The sequence below is a fragment of the Phyllosticta capitalensis genome (genome assembly GCF_038381095.1).
Source record: "Phyllosticta capitalensis strain CBS 128856 chromosome Unknown BKA78scaffold_4, whole genome shotgun sequence".
NCBI classification, from domain to species: Eukaryota; Fungi; Ascomycota; class Dothideomycetes; order Botryosphaeriales; family Phyllostictaceae; genus Phyllosticta; species Phyllosticta capitalensis.
In genome coordinates, this window is record NW_027117442.1 from 988375 (window position 1) to 1001732 (window position 13358).

Here is a 13358-nt window from a genome sequence, read left to right on the forward strand (position 1 = left end):
ACAACCTATTTGCACGTAGGCGCTGGGAGATAACTCCTGAGACAATTCCCGGGAATCAACCTTCCATTTTCAAGGTGTGTGCCACAAGCCTTCAAACCAAGCCTAGGCCCTTACACATAGATACATTAGAAGAAAAACACCATCCTCCAAGACACCCCTTAACAGACGGATCTGTGAACTCCGTGGTGCATTGGCCGGCGCGCCTTGTGCTTCTCGCCAGCCTCCAGACCGTGGTTGCCGTGCTTCTTCTCAATACTCGAGCGTCCTGGCTGCCATGCCGACAAGTCCATCGTGTCACTTGACATGACCGTCTCGGTGACGGCGCAAATGTCAGTGACGAGCCTGTCCAGTAAGTCCAGCGACATGGACTCGCGGACGACGACACGCAAGATCTCCGTCTTCTCCTCGTTGGGTGGCAGCGGGTAGTTGGGAATGATGTACTGCTTGGCCCGCAACAGGTTGCTGATGGCGACTTGCTTGACGTGCGGGAACTTTTCTTTGAACTTCTTGCTCAGAGTAAAGGCCACGACGGGCAAGCCGGCATTGTATGCACCGCTGTCCTCGCCCTCGCAGAATGGCTTCTTGCCCTCGCGGTACTCATAGTCTCCCTTTTTGCGGTGGATGTCGCTGATGCACTCGTACCACCCAGTCTCCTCAAGCGCTCGGCTTAGCAGGCGGGCGTTTGCCAGTGCATTCTCCATGATTGCTTGGTAGCCGGTGAAGCCGAGGTGGATCAGGTTGTAGTATTGGGCAATGATTTGAGCTCCTGGGCGAGAGAAGTTGAGTGTGTAAGACTCTTCTGTGCCGCCAAGGTAGTGGAGCTCGAAGATGAGGTGCTTGGGGAGGTATTTCTCGTCGCGCAAGATGATCCTGGAAGAGTCAGCACGCAGAAGACAGCATGGATTAGGTGGCATACCAGCCCACGCCAGCGTAGACGAGACCAAACTTGTGTCCAGACACGTTGATCGACTTGACACGGGGAAGCTCAAAGTTCCTGGCAACGGTCAGCGTCAAACCCATACGGTCAGGACATGCCAAACTTACCACTTCTGGTCTCCAGCCTTGGCTTTTGTAAAAGGGGCAATGAATGCTCCCGACGCACCGTCTACGTGAATGGGAATATCGACCCCAGTCTTCTCCTGGTACTCATCCAGGATCTTGGAGATTGCCTCAACAGGTTCATAGTGTCCTGTGTATGTGGATCCAAGGATAACAAAGACACCAATGGTGTTTTCGTCAATGTTCTCTCGGACGAGGTCTGGATCCAGGCAGTATCGGCTTTTGGCACTGACGGGGAGGATGCGCGCCTCGACCTCGAAATATCTAGCAAACTTCTCGAGGGCAACCTGTGCATTGGCAGCCATGATGATGTTGGGCTTTGACGTGTCTTTGCCGGCTGCGGTGCGGGCTTCTTGCCAGCGCCGCTTCATGGCGAGTCCACCAAGGTGGATTGCTTCTGATGACCCGGTTGTTGCTGTCCCCACGGCCTTTTCTCCTTTTTGTACGCCCCAGAGATGGGAAAGGATCGATACGCAGCGAGCGTGCCTGGACATGGTCAGTTTGGGAACGTGGTGGGTCGAAAGTACTGACATGTCCATCATGGCCGGATACTCATCTGCGTCGGACATGTTCTTGGACAGATTTTCAATCATGAGCTCTTCAGCTTGACGCTCCATGTAGGTTCCTACGAAGGAAGCCAGGTTGAGGTTTGGTCGACCATCGAGATCGAGCCTGCAGATGGTCAATCCAGGGTCCAACATTTTGCATTGGGTTCTCACTCGTCTTTGAGGAGCTGGTGGACAGCATCTGCGGGGGCACCGTCGTGAGGAATCTTGAACTTTGAGAGCTCAGTGGCAGCGGCATAGCGGCTGGAGTAAGGGGTGTTGTGGGTGACGGCGTTGTTGGAGTGGAAGCCACGGTGATGGGGAGGGTGGTCGTGGAGCTTGGAGATGAGGTCGTCGGGATCAATGTGTCTTGCAAGACCAGCCATGATGAGAATTCAAATTCAACTGAGGAGAATGTGAGTAATTGGGAGTTGTGAGAGGAAGCAGAGTGGATTGGAGAGCTAGTCTATGGCGGCTGCGAGCCAGCAGAGTAATAAATGGATTCAGGTACCCGCGGCTCAGGGCCGGAGGTAAGAAACAGGGCAGTCTGACGTGGGTGGACCTGATCTCGATCTGCAATTGAATGGAGAACAGAAAGCTTGGTGAAGCTTGTTTGTGACGGATCGAGCCTTTCGAATGTCGCTCATGACTGAAAGTGACGCCATTGCAAGCTCCAGCTGTGGCTGAAGCTTGGACTCCTCAAGCCGTGGCGCATGCATGCTCGCAGTCTCATATAATTATCACAACACGTATTTTCTCCAGAGCTATACAGGGTGCAATTTCTTGGCAAAGCGGATTGAAATGCTCCCTACTCTCTCATGCCTTTGTCTGTCTACGACAAGAACCGCCTCGTCGATCAGTTCCAGCCCCCTGTAGCGTCAGCCAATCGACGGCGAACATCTCCCGCTTTCCCGCTCAATAACCACCACCGCAACACTGTAAACCGCTCAAATGTCTCACTGCTCGCTGCCAGTATCCATTAGCTCATACGACCTCTCTTACCTTGGACTCACCCATGCCGAATTCCGTACTCGTAACTGCAATTGTTCTGCGGGACCTGGCTCGATGCTCATTTCCGGATCCGACCTTTGGTAGCGAGGGTAGTCGTCAGCACCCTCGTCAGCGCAAAATTGATGGAAATTCACAGCGTTAGGCTGCAGCAAAACCACATTCTATAACAAGCACTCCATCTTCCAATCCATGTTGGCTGCTTTGTTATTCAGCACCTGTGGGCGCCAGCTCGTTTCTCTGTCAGACGCTTAACTCCGAGACGCCGGTGTTCCGTCATTCCGTCATTGACTTTGTGTCCATCGGACCCTAGCCATTCCGTCATCCGCCTCAGCGCCTGTCTCCTCACCTCTCGGCCTGATACATTCTCTTCTTTACACCTCTGGGAGTGTTTTCACCACCATCATGAAGGTCGCAAGTCTGTTGCCGCTCGTCGCGTTGAGTTCCGCGTTGGTCATTCCCGACGAGTCAGTGTGGAATGACGTCGCCGTTCAGGGCGAACCTCCCGTTCCGGAGCTACCGCGCCCCGACTATGAGCACCTCAAGGAAAACGTGAAGAATGTCTGGGATGACACCTACGACGAATTTGAAGCCGTCGAGTTCGGCCTCAGGGACGCTGTTAAGCAGTCCAAGAATGCGATTGACGACGCTGTCGCCCAATGGGTCGACTCGGACGACCACATGAGCGACAGGATCCACGATATTGGCAGCTGGCTGTCTCATCACCTTCAGAGTCGTCCGCCCCAGCCTGGAAGTCTGTTCGAGCATGGTCGACCGCCCCGCAAGCACCACTCCAAGCGCCCACCTCCGCCTCCAGAGGAGTTTGGGGAGGACGATGACCGCCCTGTGCCGCCGAAGGGTGACCACCACCAATTTAGCATCTTCGAAGATGACGACGTTCCTCCTCCGCCTCCCCACCACCGCAATGGTCCGCCGAACCCCGACAAGCACCACAAGAAGGGCAAGAAGAAGGGCGGCAAGCATGGCCACAAGAAGCCGCACGAGAAGACCAACAAGACGGTCTATGAGATGATTGCTGAGTCCAAGTACACCACCAAGCTGGCCAAGCTCATCAACGACGAGCCCGACTTGGTGCAGCTGCTCAATGGAACGACGGCGAATTTCACCGTCTTTGCTCCCACGGACAAGGCTTTTGAAAAGATTCCCAAGGGCCACGAGCCCAGCAAGGAGTTTATCAAGAAGCTGCTGACCTACCACGTTTCGGGCGACTTTTACCCCGCTGGCCGTGTGTTGAAGACGTACACCATTCCCACCCTGTACAATGAGCCTGAGCTGGGCGACGAGCCGCAACCCCAACGTTTGAGCCTCCACGTTGGCTTCAAGGGACTGACGGTCAACTTTTACAGCCGCATCATCGCAGTTGACATTGTGAGTTTTTCGACCAGGGAGTCATCGTCTGTTGCTGACAACCACAGTTTGGCACCAACGGTGTGATTCATGCTATCGACTCGATCCTCTTGCCGCCTCCTGAAGTGACCGAAATTATCAGCCTGCTGCCCTCCGAGTTCTCCACTCTTTCACTCGGTCTGACCAAGACTGGCCTGCTCGAGGCCCTGAATGAGACTGCTCATGCCGGAGGCACCTTCTTTGCACCCTCCAACTTTGCGTTCAAGAAGCTTGGACCTCGCATCAACGCCTTCCTCTTCTCGAGCTACGGCGAGAAGTACCTTGCGGCAATTCTCAAGTACCACGTTGTCCTCAACCAGACCTTGTACTCGGATGCCTTTTACAACACCAAGCCAGTCGATGGTGTCGAGGCCCGCCGCAACTACCACTTCGACCTGCCCACTCTCCTTGATGACAGGGCTCTGTCTGTCGACGTCGGCAGGCACGGCCCGTTCATTGAGATCAAGGTCAACGGGTTTTCGCGTGTTGCTGTCAAGGACGGCATTGCCAAAGACGGCGTTATCCAAGTTGTGAGTAGCGTGCTGGTTCCGCCCAAGCAAGGCGCTGAGGGCGAGCCCGAGCGCGACCACTGGATGGGCGAGGAGATGAGCGTCGAAGAGTTCAAGGCCAGGCTCGAGCCCTACGTCGAGCATGAAGAGGCCGATGTCGACGAGGAGTGGCAGGAGCTTTGAGGAAAGTGCGTTGAAAAAAGTTGCACATTTCACATTCTTTGAACGCAGTTTTCCAAGCCTTTTTTGATCTTTACACAAGCCATTTACGGGTTCATTCATTCCTCACGCTTTTGGAATAGCAGAAGTACCAAATTGAAGTGGAGTCGTCGTTTCGGCAATTTTTCCTTGAGCCTTGATCTGATTGCAAGAAAAGCATCCGTCTGACACACAATCTTCACATGCTGCAGCGTCGAGGACACGAAAGTCTTTCGTACGAAAACTCTCGTCTGCGGCATTTACTCATGATCTCCAAACCCTGTTCAAAGTCTGCAAGCAGCATCACCATAGGCAGCACCACGTGCAGGCGACTTCGCAACGCCCAAAAGAGCAAGCACACGGCGACATTCTCGCAAACCCAAGCACGCTCTCTTCGGGCTGATGGTGACGCCATTGACCTGCTGCGAACAGCAATAGCTCAGACGCTTCTCAATTGGCCCGCTCATTCCTGCGCGGCGTGCAGCCAGCCAGGGCGCGCGCGGGGCGAGCTCCATGTTGCCCCGCGCTGCCTGATGGCGAGATGAGATGGCACCATCACTAATCCAACTCGAGCGTAGAGCAGGATCCCCTTGGCTCGGTGCGGTGCCCCGCGTCCGTTCCAGAATGGACGCCAGGGAGCTCAGGGAGCTGTGCTAGTCGACGCCGAGGTCAAAAAGCTAACCTGAGTGAGCGAGGTGGACGGGCGACAATTCATTCTCGAGGCTGCAGGTTACAGTACGGGAAGGACAATGGGAGGGGCCGGTTTGTGGAAGGTGAGGGGGCTGTGCGCGGGGAGATGCAGTGCACATGGCATTCCAGACCTCTGATGATGGCGAAATGCATATGGAAAAGTGCGAAAGGCGAACGGGGGACTGGAATGGCGGGGTCCAGGGGTGTGATGTCATTGCTATGATGAGCTGCGGCGCAGCGCGGGAGCATAGGCATGTGGAGCAACCCAAGGAATGAAAGGGCTCAAGCTTCTCGATGCTGAAAGCTGATGGTCGACGATGGATGGATGGAAGGTGAGGCCGAAGCGCCACGGCATGTGAGAAGATGGCTCTCACCCGGGTAAAGATGCACCCGAAGTCTTATTGCATGTTTGGTTGTTTGGTGGATGGAGCGGGACGACGCGACGCGGCGGGAACAACCGCCGCCATTGAAGAAACTGGCAAGGATGTTGGTTGTTGCATTGCTGCATGAACAGCTGCAAAACACATGTGGGCATGGGCTGCGTCACTGTGGCAGCAAAACAGATGGCAAAGTGAAGAGCCATCATCATCCAGCATCATTCAGGTGAAAGAAGATGGAGGTGGTCAGCCACAGTGACGTAAGAATGACCGACTTTTGCACGCCGCAGCCACAGCTCCTCCCCGCGAAGGCCACTCCTACCCGACGGCGAATCGTGAGGAATCAAGGAGATCTTCGATTCGAGCAGGACATTCCTCGACCTCATTGGCGCCGCGAGCAGCCCACCTGCGCTAGATCCCGCCGTGAGGGACTGGCCCACCATCCACCATGACGTAGGTGCCTCCCTCAATGGAAGGCAGCTTCCCTCCCACCTGGACAACCACTTCTACGGAAGCGGCAAGCAGGGCCAGACCAAGGGATACATAAAGAGACGGCGGCGTCACCTCTCTCCCATTTCTCCCTCTCCATCCAACCCTCATCCTCTGTCAACTCACTGCAACCAAACCAAACCAAAACACCTACCAAAACAACAACCACCACCACCTCAAATCACCAATCATGTCTGACGCCGGCCGCAAGTCTGTCACCGACCAGGTCACCGAGAAGGTCACCCCCGACTCGTCCAAGTCGACTCTCGACAAGGCCAAGGAGACGCTCACGGGCACCTACGACCGGTACGTCTTTTCCTCCTCTCCCTCTCTCTTTCTTCCCAGACAATGAAGCTAACACTCACGCAGCGCCGCCGACGCCGTCCAGCCCAACGACTCAAAGTCGACGTCGCAGCAGGCGGCCGACAAGGTCCGCGGCGGCAGCGACGACGCCTCGGACGCCAGCAAGGGTTACATGCAGACCGCCCAGGAGACGGTTGGCGGCCTCGCCCAGTCGGTTGCCGACACCATCAACGGAAAGAAGTAAACGCCTCTTTCGAACTCTTCATCATGACGGATACGAACTGCCAGATCGGAATGATGGAAAAACGGAAATGGGAAATGGGAAATGGGAACGGCAACAGGTTTACCCCCAGAGACAGTTGATACCCGTCTAGATGTAGAGGGTTGGTGGGTGGGAATTCAAATATTTTCTTTGACCTCCTGACTTTTGATGACTGCTGCCATGAGTGAAGTGTGAGATGTGACTGAAATTGCTCTCTTTGATCTGACTTTCTTGCGTTTGAGACATTATCGTTTTCCGTCTGTTCTGGAATCTGGACCCTTGAAAGAAACGTAACCTCCCTCCCTGATGTCAAAACATTTGGGTTGGTCTGGCTGGAAATCGAAATGATCCTCCAAATATCTGAAAAATCTCGTCTTTGCGTTTACCACCGCACCCCCATAGTTTCCACGTAGCCGTCTTGGCAAACGTTTAGCGTCCTCTTTTCAATATTTCCACAATCCCATTGAATCATAAAAATCATAACAGGAAGATCATACAAGCCCGCCCCCCAACATCGAAACAACATCCAAAACGAAAACAAGAAAAACAGTCATACAAAACAAAACACATAGCGTATAAATCATCATCGTCGTCGTTCGAGATCGTCGTGGCGGCCCATCATGTCGTCGCGTTCGTCTTCTTCTTGAGCCACTCGCCAAAGTCCTCCTTGCGCTTGCGCGCCCAGGGTTTGAGCGCGCTGCTCCGCTTGTGCCGCAGCGCGTGGCGCGTCGCCGAGCTCACGCTCTTGGTCATGCTGAGGCTGCTGCGGCCGGTGGTTGTTGTGGGGCTGTTGTTGTTGTTTGCGCTTCTGTTGTGGTGCGGAGAGGTTGGTCAGTTTGGGGGGTTCTGCGAACTGGGCGATGTGTGGTGGTTGTGGTGGTTGTGGGAGGTTGGGGGTTGGTGTGGTGTGGCATTTTTTTTTTTTGGAAAAAAAAAGAAAGGGGTGTTTACACGCCAGCAGCAAACTTACTCCAGAACGGAATCCTTGCGCGAGTGGTGCGAGCGCGTCTTGCGCACGCCGCCGCCGCCGATGAGGCCGCCTACCGGCGCCGTCATGCTCTTTTGCTGCGTGTTGCTCTGCGCGTGGTGCTGCGACGCCCGCGTCTTGCGCCACTCTTCATACCGCGCCTCGATGTCGGACGTGTGGCTGTGGCGGCGCGGGTGCAGGGCGCCGGTCGTCTCGACGGCCGTGGCAGTGGCTTCTTCGGCGTGGTCGTGCTCGTTGTCGTTTTCATTCTCGTCCTCGGAGGCGGAGGATTCGTTATCCAGCTCGCCGCCCGCGTAGCCCGCGGCGCTCAGCTCGTCCTCGAGGCTCTTGCGCGAGCGCGGCGATGAGTTGTCGTTTTCGTCGTCGTCCGAGTGCGAGCCAGATTTGTACGAGTGTTCCTCTGTCTCGCTGCCGCTGCCGCCGTCGTCCCACTCCAGCCCTTCGCTCATCACCCATGCGTACGACGCGGCGAGCACCTTGGCCGAGGCCGGCGATGTGGTCGGCGAGGTCGTCTTGCGCGCGGGCGTGCTGGCATTCTTGTTGACGGCTGTGTTGAGCGCAACGGGGTAGCTGCTGGCGCGTGCCGGCGTCGTGGGAACGCGTACGGGGATTGACGACGTGGAGCTGCGTGTACGGATGGGCGAGGTGCGGTAGCCGTAGCTGGAGCCAGTGGTGGTGGGTTCGGGACGCGGGCTGCGCGGGTCGACCGAGTTCTTGGTTTCCTTCTTCGAGACGGGAGCGGGAAGGGGGCTGGCGGGTGTGGCGGTGGTGGGCTCTGAAGGGGGTGAGGCAGGGGTCGCGGCGGGACCGGCTGGGTTCTGAATTTCTGCGGCGATGGAGACGGTCTTGGACGAGGCGGGAACGGGCTCGGTTTCGAGACCAATGGTCTGTTTTTCTTCCACCTTCACCACTTCGACCTCGCTCCTGATTTCTTGCTTTTCGGTGCCAGCCTCGCCAACCACTTCCTCCACCACGCGGACCTTCAATTCCACCTCCTCTTCATTTTTGACCTTAGAATCTTCGTTCTTGCGCCCGCCTCCTCGAGGCAACGCCGCCACTACCAAAAAGATCCCAAAGGCGATGACGAGGCCGGTGATGGCCAATCGCGCCTGAAGCGTCGAGAGAAACGGCGGAAGGGACACAGGCGCCCATCCTCGGTCCTCGAGAGTGGTTTGAAGATTCTCAATGTGAGGAACCATTGCGTCGTGAACGTCCATCAGAAAGTGCGGGACAGGCTTGTTGAGATGGTGCAAGTGGGACGCGGCGGCGTAGACGCGGTCGATGAGCGGAGTGTCGTGAGATGAGGCCATGGTGGAGAGAGACGAGGGCACGTCGTCAATTCGCCCGAGAGCGTATGGTTGGTCCGATTTGAGAGGGAAGATGCCAAAGTCTATCGTGGCTGTGGTCTAAGATTGGAAGACGGACAACGCAATTGCTCGGGATGAGGTATGGAAAAAAGGAAACAAGACGGAGCGACAGAGTTTCTGGAACGAGAGACGGCGTTCAGGAAATATGGAGATGAAGAAGAGTGGAGGGGATCCTGATGACGAAAAAAATAAAAAAGGTACAACAGCGGTGAAGCAAAAGGTAAAATCATCAGCCTCGACCCAGTCTTGCAGCGCATCTTCCGCTCGCTGGCTGGCACTGGCTGGCGGCGTGGCGGGGGTCGTTGATGAAACAACACACAGCCGTCTGGTCCTGTCCACCGCCAGTCTGTCTGCCCCACGCTCACTGTCTAGGTCGCCCTGCCATTGACGCCATTGGCATCCTGATCATCTCGACATCTTGTCTTGATTGCGCGTGCCATTTGCCTCTCTTCTCCTTCTCGTTCGCCCACCGCAGAGGCAGGAGACTTGTCCAGCCGCCAGCAATCACCCCCGGCTGCACTGACTCTCCCCCTTGATGAGCAGGGGAGCCCGTGCCTCGCTCGAGTCTTGTCTTTTTTCGGTTGACCGCCAACACGACATCAACACCGGCCACCCTGCTGAGGCCAGCGAGGTGCAATATGAGGCCAGCCTGCGAGCGACTGCAACGCCAGCGAACCCAGCCCGCCAGCCTTGCCTCCCAGCAACCCCCTTACCGCGCAACGTGACGATCGGCAGCCAGCGGCAGCCAGCGATGCCCTCGTCGACGCGTTTCCATTTCCATCTTCGCCACGGATTGACTTTGGTCTGTACGAGCCGGTTGCGAGCAGGAGGCAAGCAATCGACCAACCAAGGCGATGCTGCGCCTCGGTTTACGGCCTCTGTTGCGCGTCGCCAGGCCTTGGATTTTGCTTGCCTTTTGCATCCCGCAATTCGTCGGGCAAATGTCGCCGTCATTGTCAGTCGATGATGTGTGGTTCTAGGAGCTGTCGTCGACTAAGGAATGCACCATGCAGGTACAGAGGTACCCGATGCACGTCAGACTTGACCTCAGCCCAGCTCAGGCACGCATGACGCAACCAACGCCGTCCCGTCTGATGCCCTGCATTGCATTCCTCACGTATGTCGGCGCGGAGGCGGCTCATGCACAAGACTTTCCGTCCCGCTTGCAGGCGCTTGCTTCCACTTCAAAGATGGGAGGTGGGGAGATGGAGAGGTGAGGCGAGAATGGGGAGCATCACAGTGGGTTGCTGGAGAGGGGCGATTCCAAAAGCCTCCATGGATCACGCTTGCTCGAATGCTTCTCGTAGTTACTGGCCTTCTGATGTTCGAGTTTCGTTCCTCAGCTGCGAAATGTTCAAAAGCGCCAAAAGGCTGAAAGCTTTCTCTCTTCACGATCCTAAAACTTCCTCTCCCAACACAAACCCACCCCATACAAAACGCACGTCATCACCCACCTCGGCCCACGCGCCGTCCAGCCGCCATCGCAGATCCCGAGCAGCGCTGATCGGTAAGGCTGCTGCTCACGTGTGCGATAACATGTTCGGGCGTACAAGACAACACAAAGCGACGACACGAATCAATTTCATCACGTCTACTCGGTAAAGCGACTGCCGGTCCGACGACTGCATCAACGCATACCCACCACCCCAACCATCCAAACGCCGATGCCAATGTAAACAGGTATATATAGGGGCCTTGGGCCAGCCACTCGTCCTTTTGGTCCCCTTCTCGGCCTTTTCGAACAGTCAACCTGCGTCGCAATTTTTTTCGTCCGTCCTTGCCTGGGAAATGGATTCCGCAACACCAGAAAGATCATAAATCAGGAGGGCGTCTCCGTCACAGCCTCCCGAAGCCTCCTTGCAGCTCCCCCGCCTCCCACGCAAAGCCCCACGGCACCGAGCTCTCGCCCGCCATGCCCAGCGTCCCCGGACTCCACTCCGTGTCCGGATGCGTCAGGAAGTCCTGGATGTACGGGTCGTCGAGCGGCGCGCCCGCCCCTTCGCCCAGGAGGCTGTACGCCGCTGGCGACGCAGCTGCTGTGGCGCCTTCGGCCGGTGCGTCTGCGTTGGTGGAAGACAGGCCTTTGAGCAGAGTCGACACCGCTGGGGCGTCGGCTGATGCGGAGGCGCCTTGTTCCTGAGCGAGCGCACCCGATTGTGCCGCTGCGGATGACTGCTGCGGCGAGAGTTGCGGCTCCAGCTTCAAGCCCGGCTGCTGCGCAAAGGCCTTGCGCTGCGGCGGCGTCTGGATCGCGGGCACGGGGTTGCCACGCGACGCTGCAGGGCCGTCGTCCGGGCTGTTGACGCCGCACATGTCGTCGAGGTCCTTTTGCAGCAGCGCCAGCCGCTCCCAGTACTCGCTGGCAGGCAGGTTGCCGTCGTCGGCCATGGACTGCAGCAGCGACCAGGCCAGGTCGATGGCGTCCTTGTCGCTCTCGGACGGGTTGAGGATGTTGGCCATGAGGAGCACGATGGTCGAGCTGAAGATGTAGTGCGCGTCGAAGTAGCCGAATGTGGCTATTGCCCCGTCGATCCACAGCTGCGCGAGGAGCTTGTTGGAGTTGCGGGCCGCGTGGATGCATGCTTCTGAGAGGGCGGTGGTCATGGGGGAGAGGGGGCGGCTGGTGTTGGGGGAGGAGGCGGTGCCTGCGGGGCGGACGTGGTATTTGAAGACGTAGAGGAGAATGGGACGGGTCGTGAGCATTATACACTGACGAATTAGCAAGGAACCAGTCGACAGTGAGGTAGGTCGCTTACCTGGTTAAAGTGTAGCCTCAGAGAGGCCACAGAGCGTGATTTGTAGGGCGGTGTCACTGTATGATCTAGCCGCAGACCTGGCTTCAGAGACGCATCCCACTCCTTCAAGCTGGTCAAGATCTTGTGCACGTTCCGGACAAAGTTGACCTCATGCTGTGCTCCGGGGATGGAGTAAATGAGGTTCAGAATGTTGCCGGTGATTTGTGCAAGTTTGATGTTCGCACACAGCTGGTCGACGTCGATGAATTCTTCCCGCTCTTCCGGGGTCAGTCCATCCACGGAAGGATACGGAGCATCAATGTCCTCGTCTCTGATCATGACTGGGTGCCCAAGCTTGGAGCTGCAAAGGCGATCAAACGTGTACACGGTCCACCACACTCGTCGGCGATTCTCGATTTCCACTGCACTAATGTTCTTGTCGTATGTGATGTTGCGGTGGAGGCCGAGGGTCAAGCTGAGCCGGAGAGCAAGACCTGCATAAGTATATGCAGTATTCTTGCGGTTGAGTGCATGGGAGTAGAATGACTGCTTAGTATTAGCTTTGCTTTTGGCATTGACGGATTTACACACCATCACCAACAAAGTCTCGATGTAGTCGACGTCAGCCTCTTCGTGCAAGTCTTGAAAAAGATTCATGGCCTGCAAAAAGAACGAAGTGCCCGGAACTGATCTCCTGTTGCCTGCAACCGCCGTCTTCTTCGAGTAAAGCTCGCCGAGGGCAAAGACGACAAAAAGCCTGCAAAGAAACACGGGGTCATTGTGGGTTTGGGCCGAATACGTTTCATCCAGCCGCCTCATGAAGCTCTTTCTCTGAATAAGATGGTAGTCGGAGCCAATAAAACGCAACACAACTTGCACAAGCATGCGAGCGTACGTCTTGTTTGGCAATTGGAATTCCGTGTTGGCGATGCGCAGCAACCCGCGGTGCTTGTAGAACACGACGCGGCGTGGGGGCGGGGCCATGTCTTCGCCCTTGACATGGTACCGCAGTCGAGTGCCAAACGCAGTACATGCCGCACCGCCGAGGTATAGAGGCTTTGATATTCGGTCAAACGAAGAGGGACGCTGGTTCATGTGTTCTTCTAAGAGGGGATTGGCGACGTCTACGCTCGCTACATCGACGTCTGTGTCATCGCCGGGATCCTGCTGTGGGAGTTGCTTGGAGTCCTCGGAGCTGGGGGGCGTGTCGGCCGTGGACGAAGGCGTCTTGTGCTTGAGAGAAGCATTTTCAGTCTCGAGCTTCCTCAGGTAGCTTCAAAGTGTTGTCAGCGTTTGTCAATGGTGGTTTGTTGGTGACCAACCTCTCTGAAATGACAACCTTCCGATCTCGGACTGGATATACGCAGTGTGCGGAATTGTTGGACTTGCTACAGCTACGGCAGGGCTTTTCTCCGGAGCAT

At 56.4% G+C, this 13358-nt stretch overlaps 7 protein-coding genes across 7 annotated transcripts; 3 read left to right on the top strand and 4 right to left on the bottom strand.

Moving 5' to 3' along the window:
- Positions 1-158: 158 nt before the first annotated feature.
- Positions 159-1990, bottom strand: BKA78DRAFT_330913 (pyridoxal phosphate-dependent transferase; the record flags this gene model as incomplete). Its single annotated transcript, XM_066889831.1, has 5 exons — positions 159-870; positions 917-994; positions 1045-1545; positions 1591-1731; positions 1779-1990. The coding sequence occupies 5 exons, from the start codon at positions 1988-1990 to the stop codon at positions 159-161; spliced, it is 1644 nt and encodes a 547-aa protein (XP_066745280.1).
- A 1027-nt stretch (positions 1991-3017) lies between these two features.
- Positions 3018-4711, top strand: BKA78DRAFT_351826 (Fasciclin domain-containing protein; the record flags this gene model as incomplete). The annotated part of the gene is made up of 2 exons (XM_066891244.1): positions 3018-4001; positions 4049-4711. The coding sequence occupies 2 exons, from the start codon at positions 3018-3020 to the stop codon at positions 4709-4711; spliced, it is 1647 nt and encodes a 548-aa protein (XP_066745281.1).
- A 1643-nt stretch (positions 4712-6354) lies between these two features.
- Positions 6355-7321, top strand: BKA78DRAFT_114573 (heat shock protein 9/12-domain-containing protein). Its single transcript, XM_066882324.1, has 2 exons — positions 6355-6588; positions 6652-7321. The coding sequence occupies exons 1-2, from the start codon at positions 6473-6475 to the stop codon at positions 6827-6829; spliced, it is 294 nt and encodes a 97-aa protein (XP_066745282.1). The 5' UTR covers positions 6355-6472; the 3' UTR covers positions 6830-7321.
- Positions 7322-7465: 144 nt separating this feature from the next.
- Positions 7466-9145, bottom strand: BKA78DRAFT_351828 (uncharacterized protein; the record flags this gene model as incomplete). The annotated part of the gene is made up of 2 exons (XM_066891245.1): positions 7466-7655; positions 7818-9145. 2 exons carry the CDS (start codon positions 9143-9145, stop codon positions 7466-7468), a joined length of 1518 nt encoding a protein of 505 aa, XP_066745283.1.
- Positions 9146-9270: 125 nt separating this feature from the next.
- On the bottom strand, positions 9271-10175 carry BKA78DRAFT_311242 (uncharacterized protein). Its single transcript, XM_066888194.1, has one exon. The coding sequence runs from the start codon at positions 10154-10156 to the stop codon at positions 9707-9709; it is 450 nt and encodes a 149-aa protein (XP_066745284.1). The 5' UTR covers positions 10157-10175; the 3' UTR covers positions 9271-9706.
- Positions 10176-10256: 81 nt separating this feature from the next.
- Positions 10257-10959, top strand: BKA78DRAFT_114634 (uncharacterized protein). Its single transcript, XM_066882325.1, has one exon. It carries the CDS (start codon positions 10322-10324, stop codon positions 10802-10804), a length of 483 nt encoding a protein of 160 aa, XP_066745285.1. The 5' UTR covers positions 10257-10321; the 3' UTR covers positions 10805-10959.
- On the bottom strand, positions 10922-13261 carry BKA78DRAFT_114636 (fungal-specific transcription factor domain-containing protein). The gene is made up of 3 exons (XM_066882326.1): positions 12529-13261; positions 11959-12483; positions 10922-11911 (listed from the first exon to the last, which is right to left on the bottom strand). Exons 1-3 carry the CDS (start codon positions 13030-13032, stop codon positions 11039-11041), a joined length of 1902 nt encoding a protein of 633 aa, XP_066745286.1. The 5' UTR covers positions 13033-13261; the 3' UTR covers positions 10922-11038.
- Positions 13262-13358: the final 97 nt, after the last annotated feature.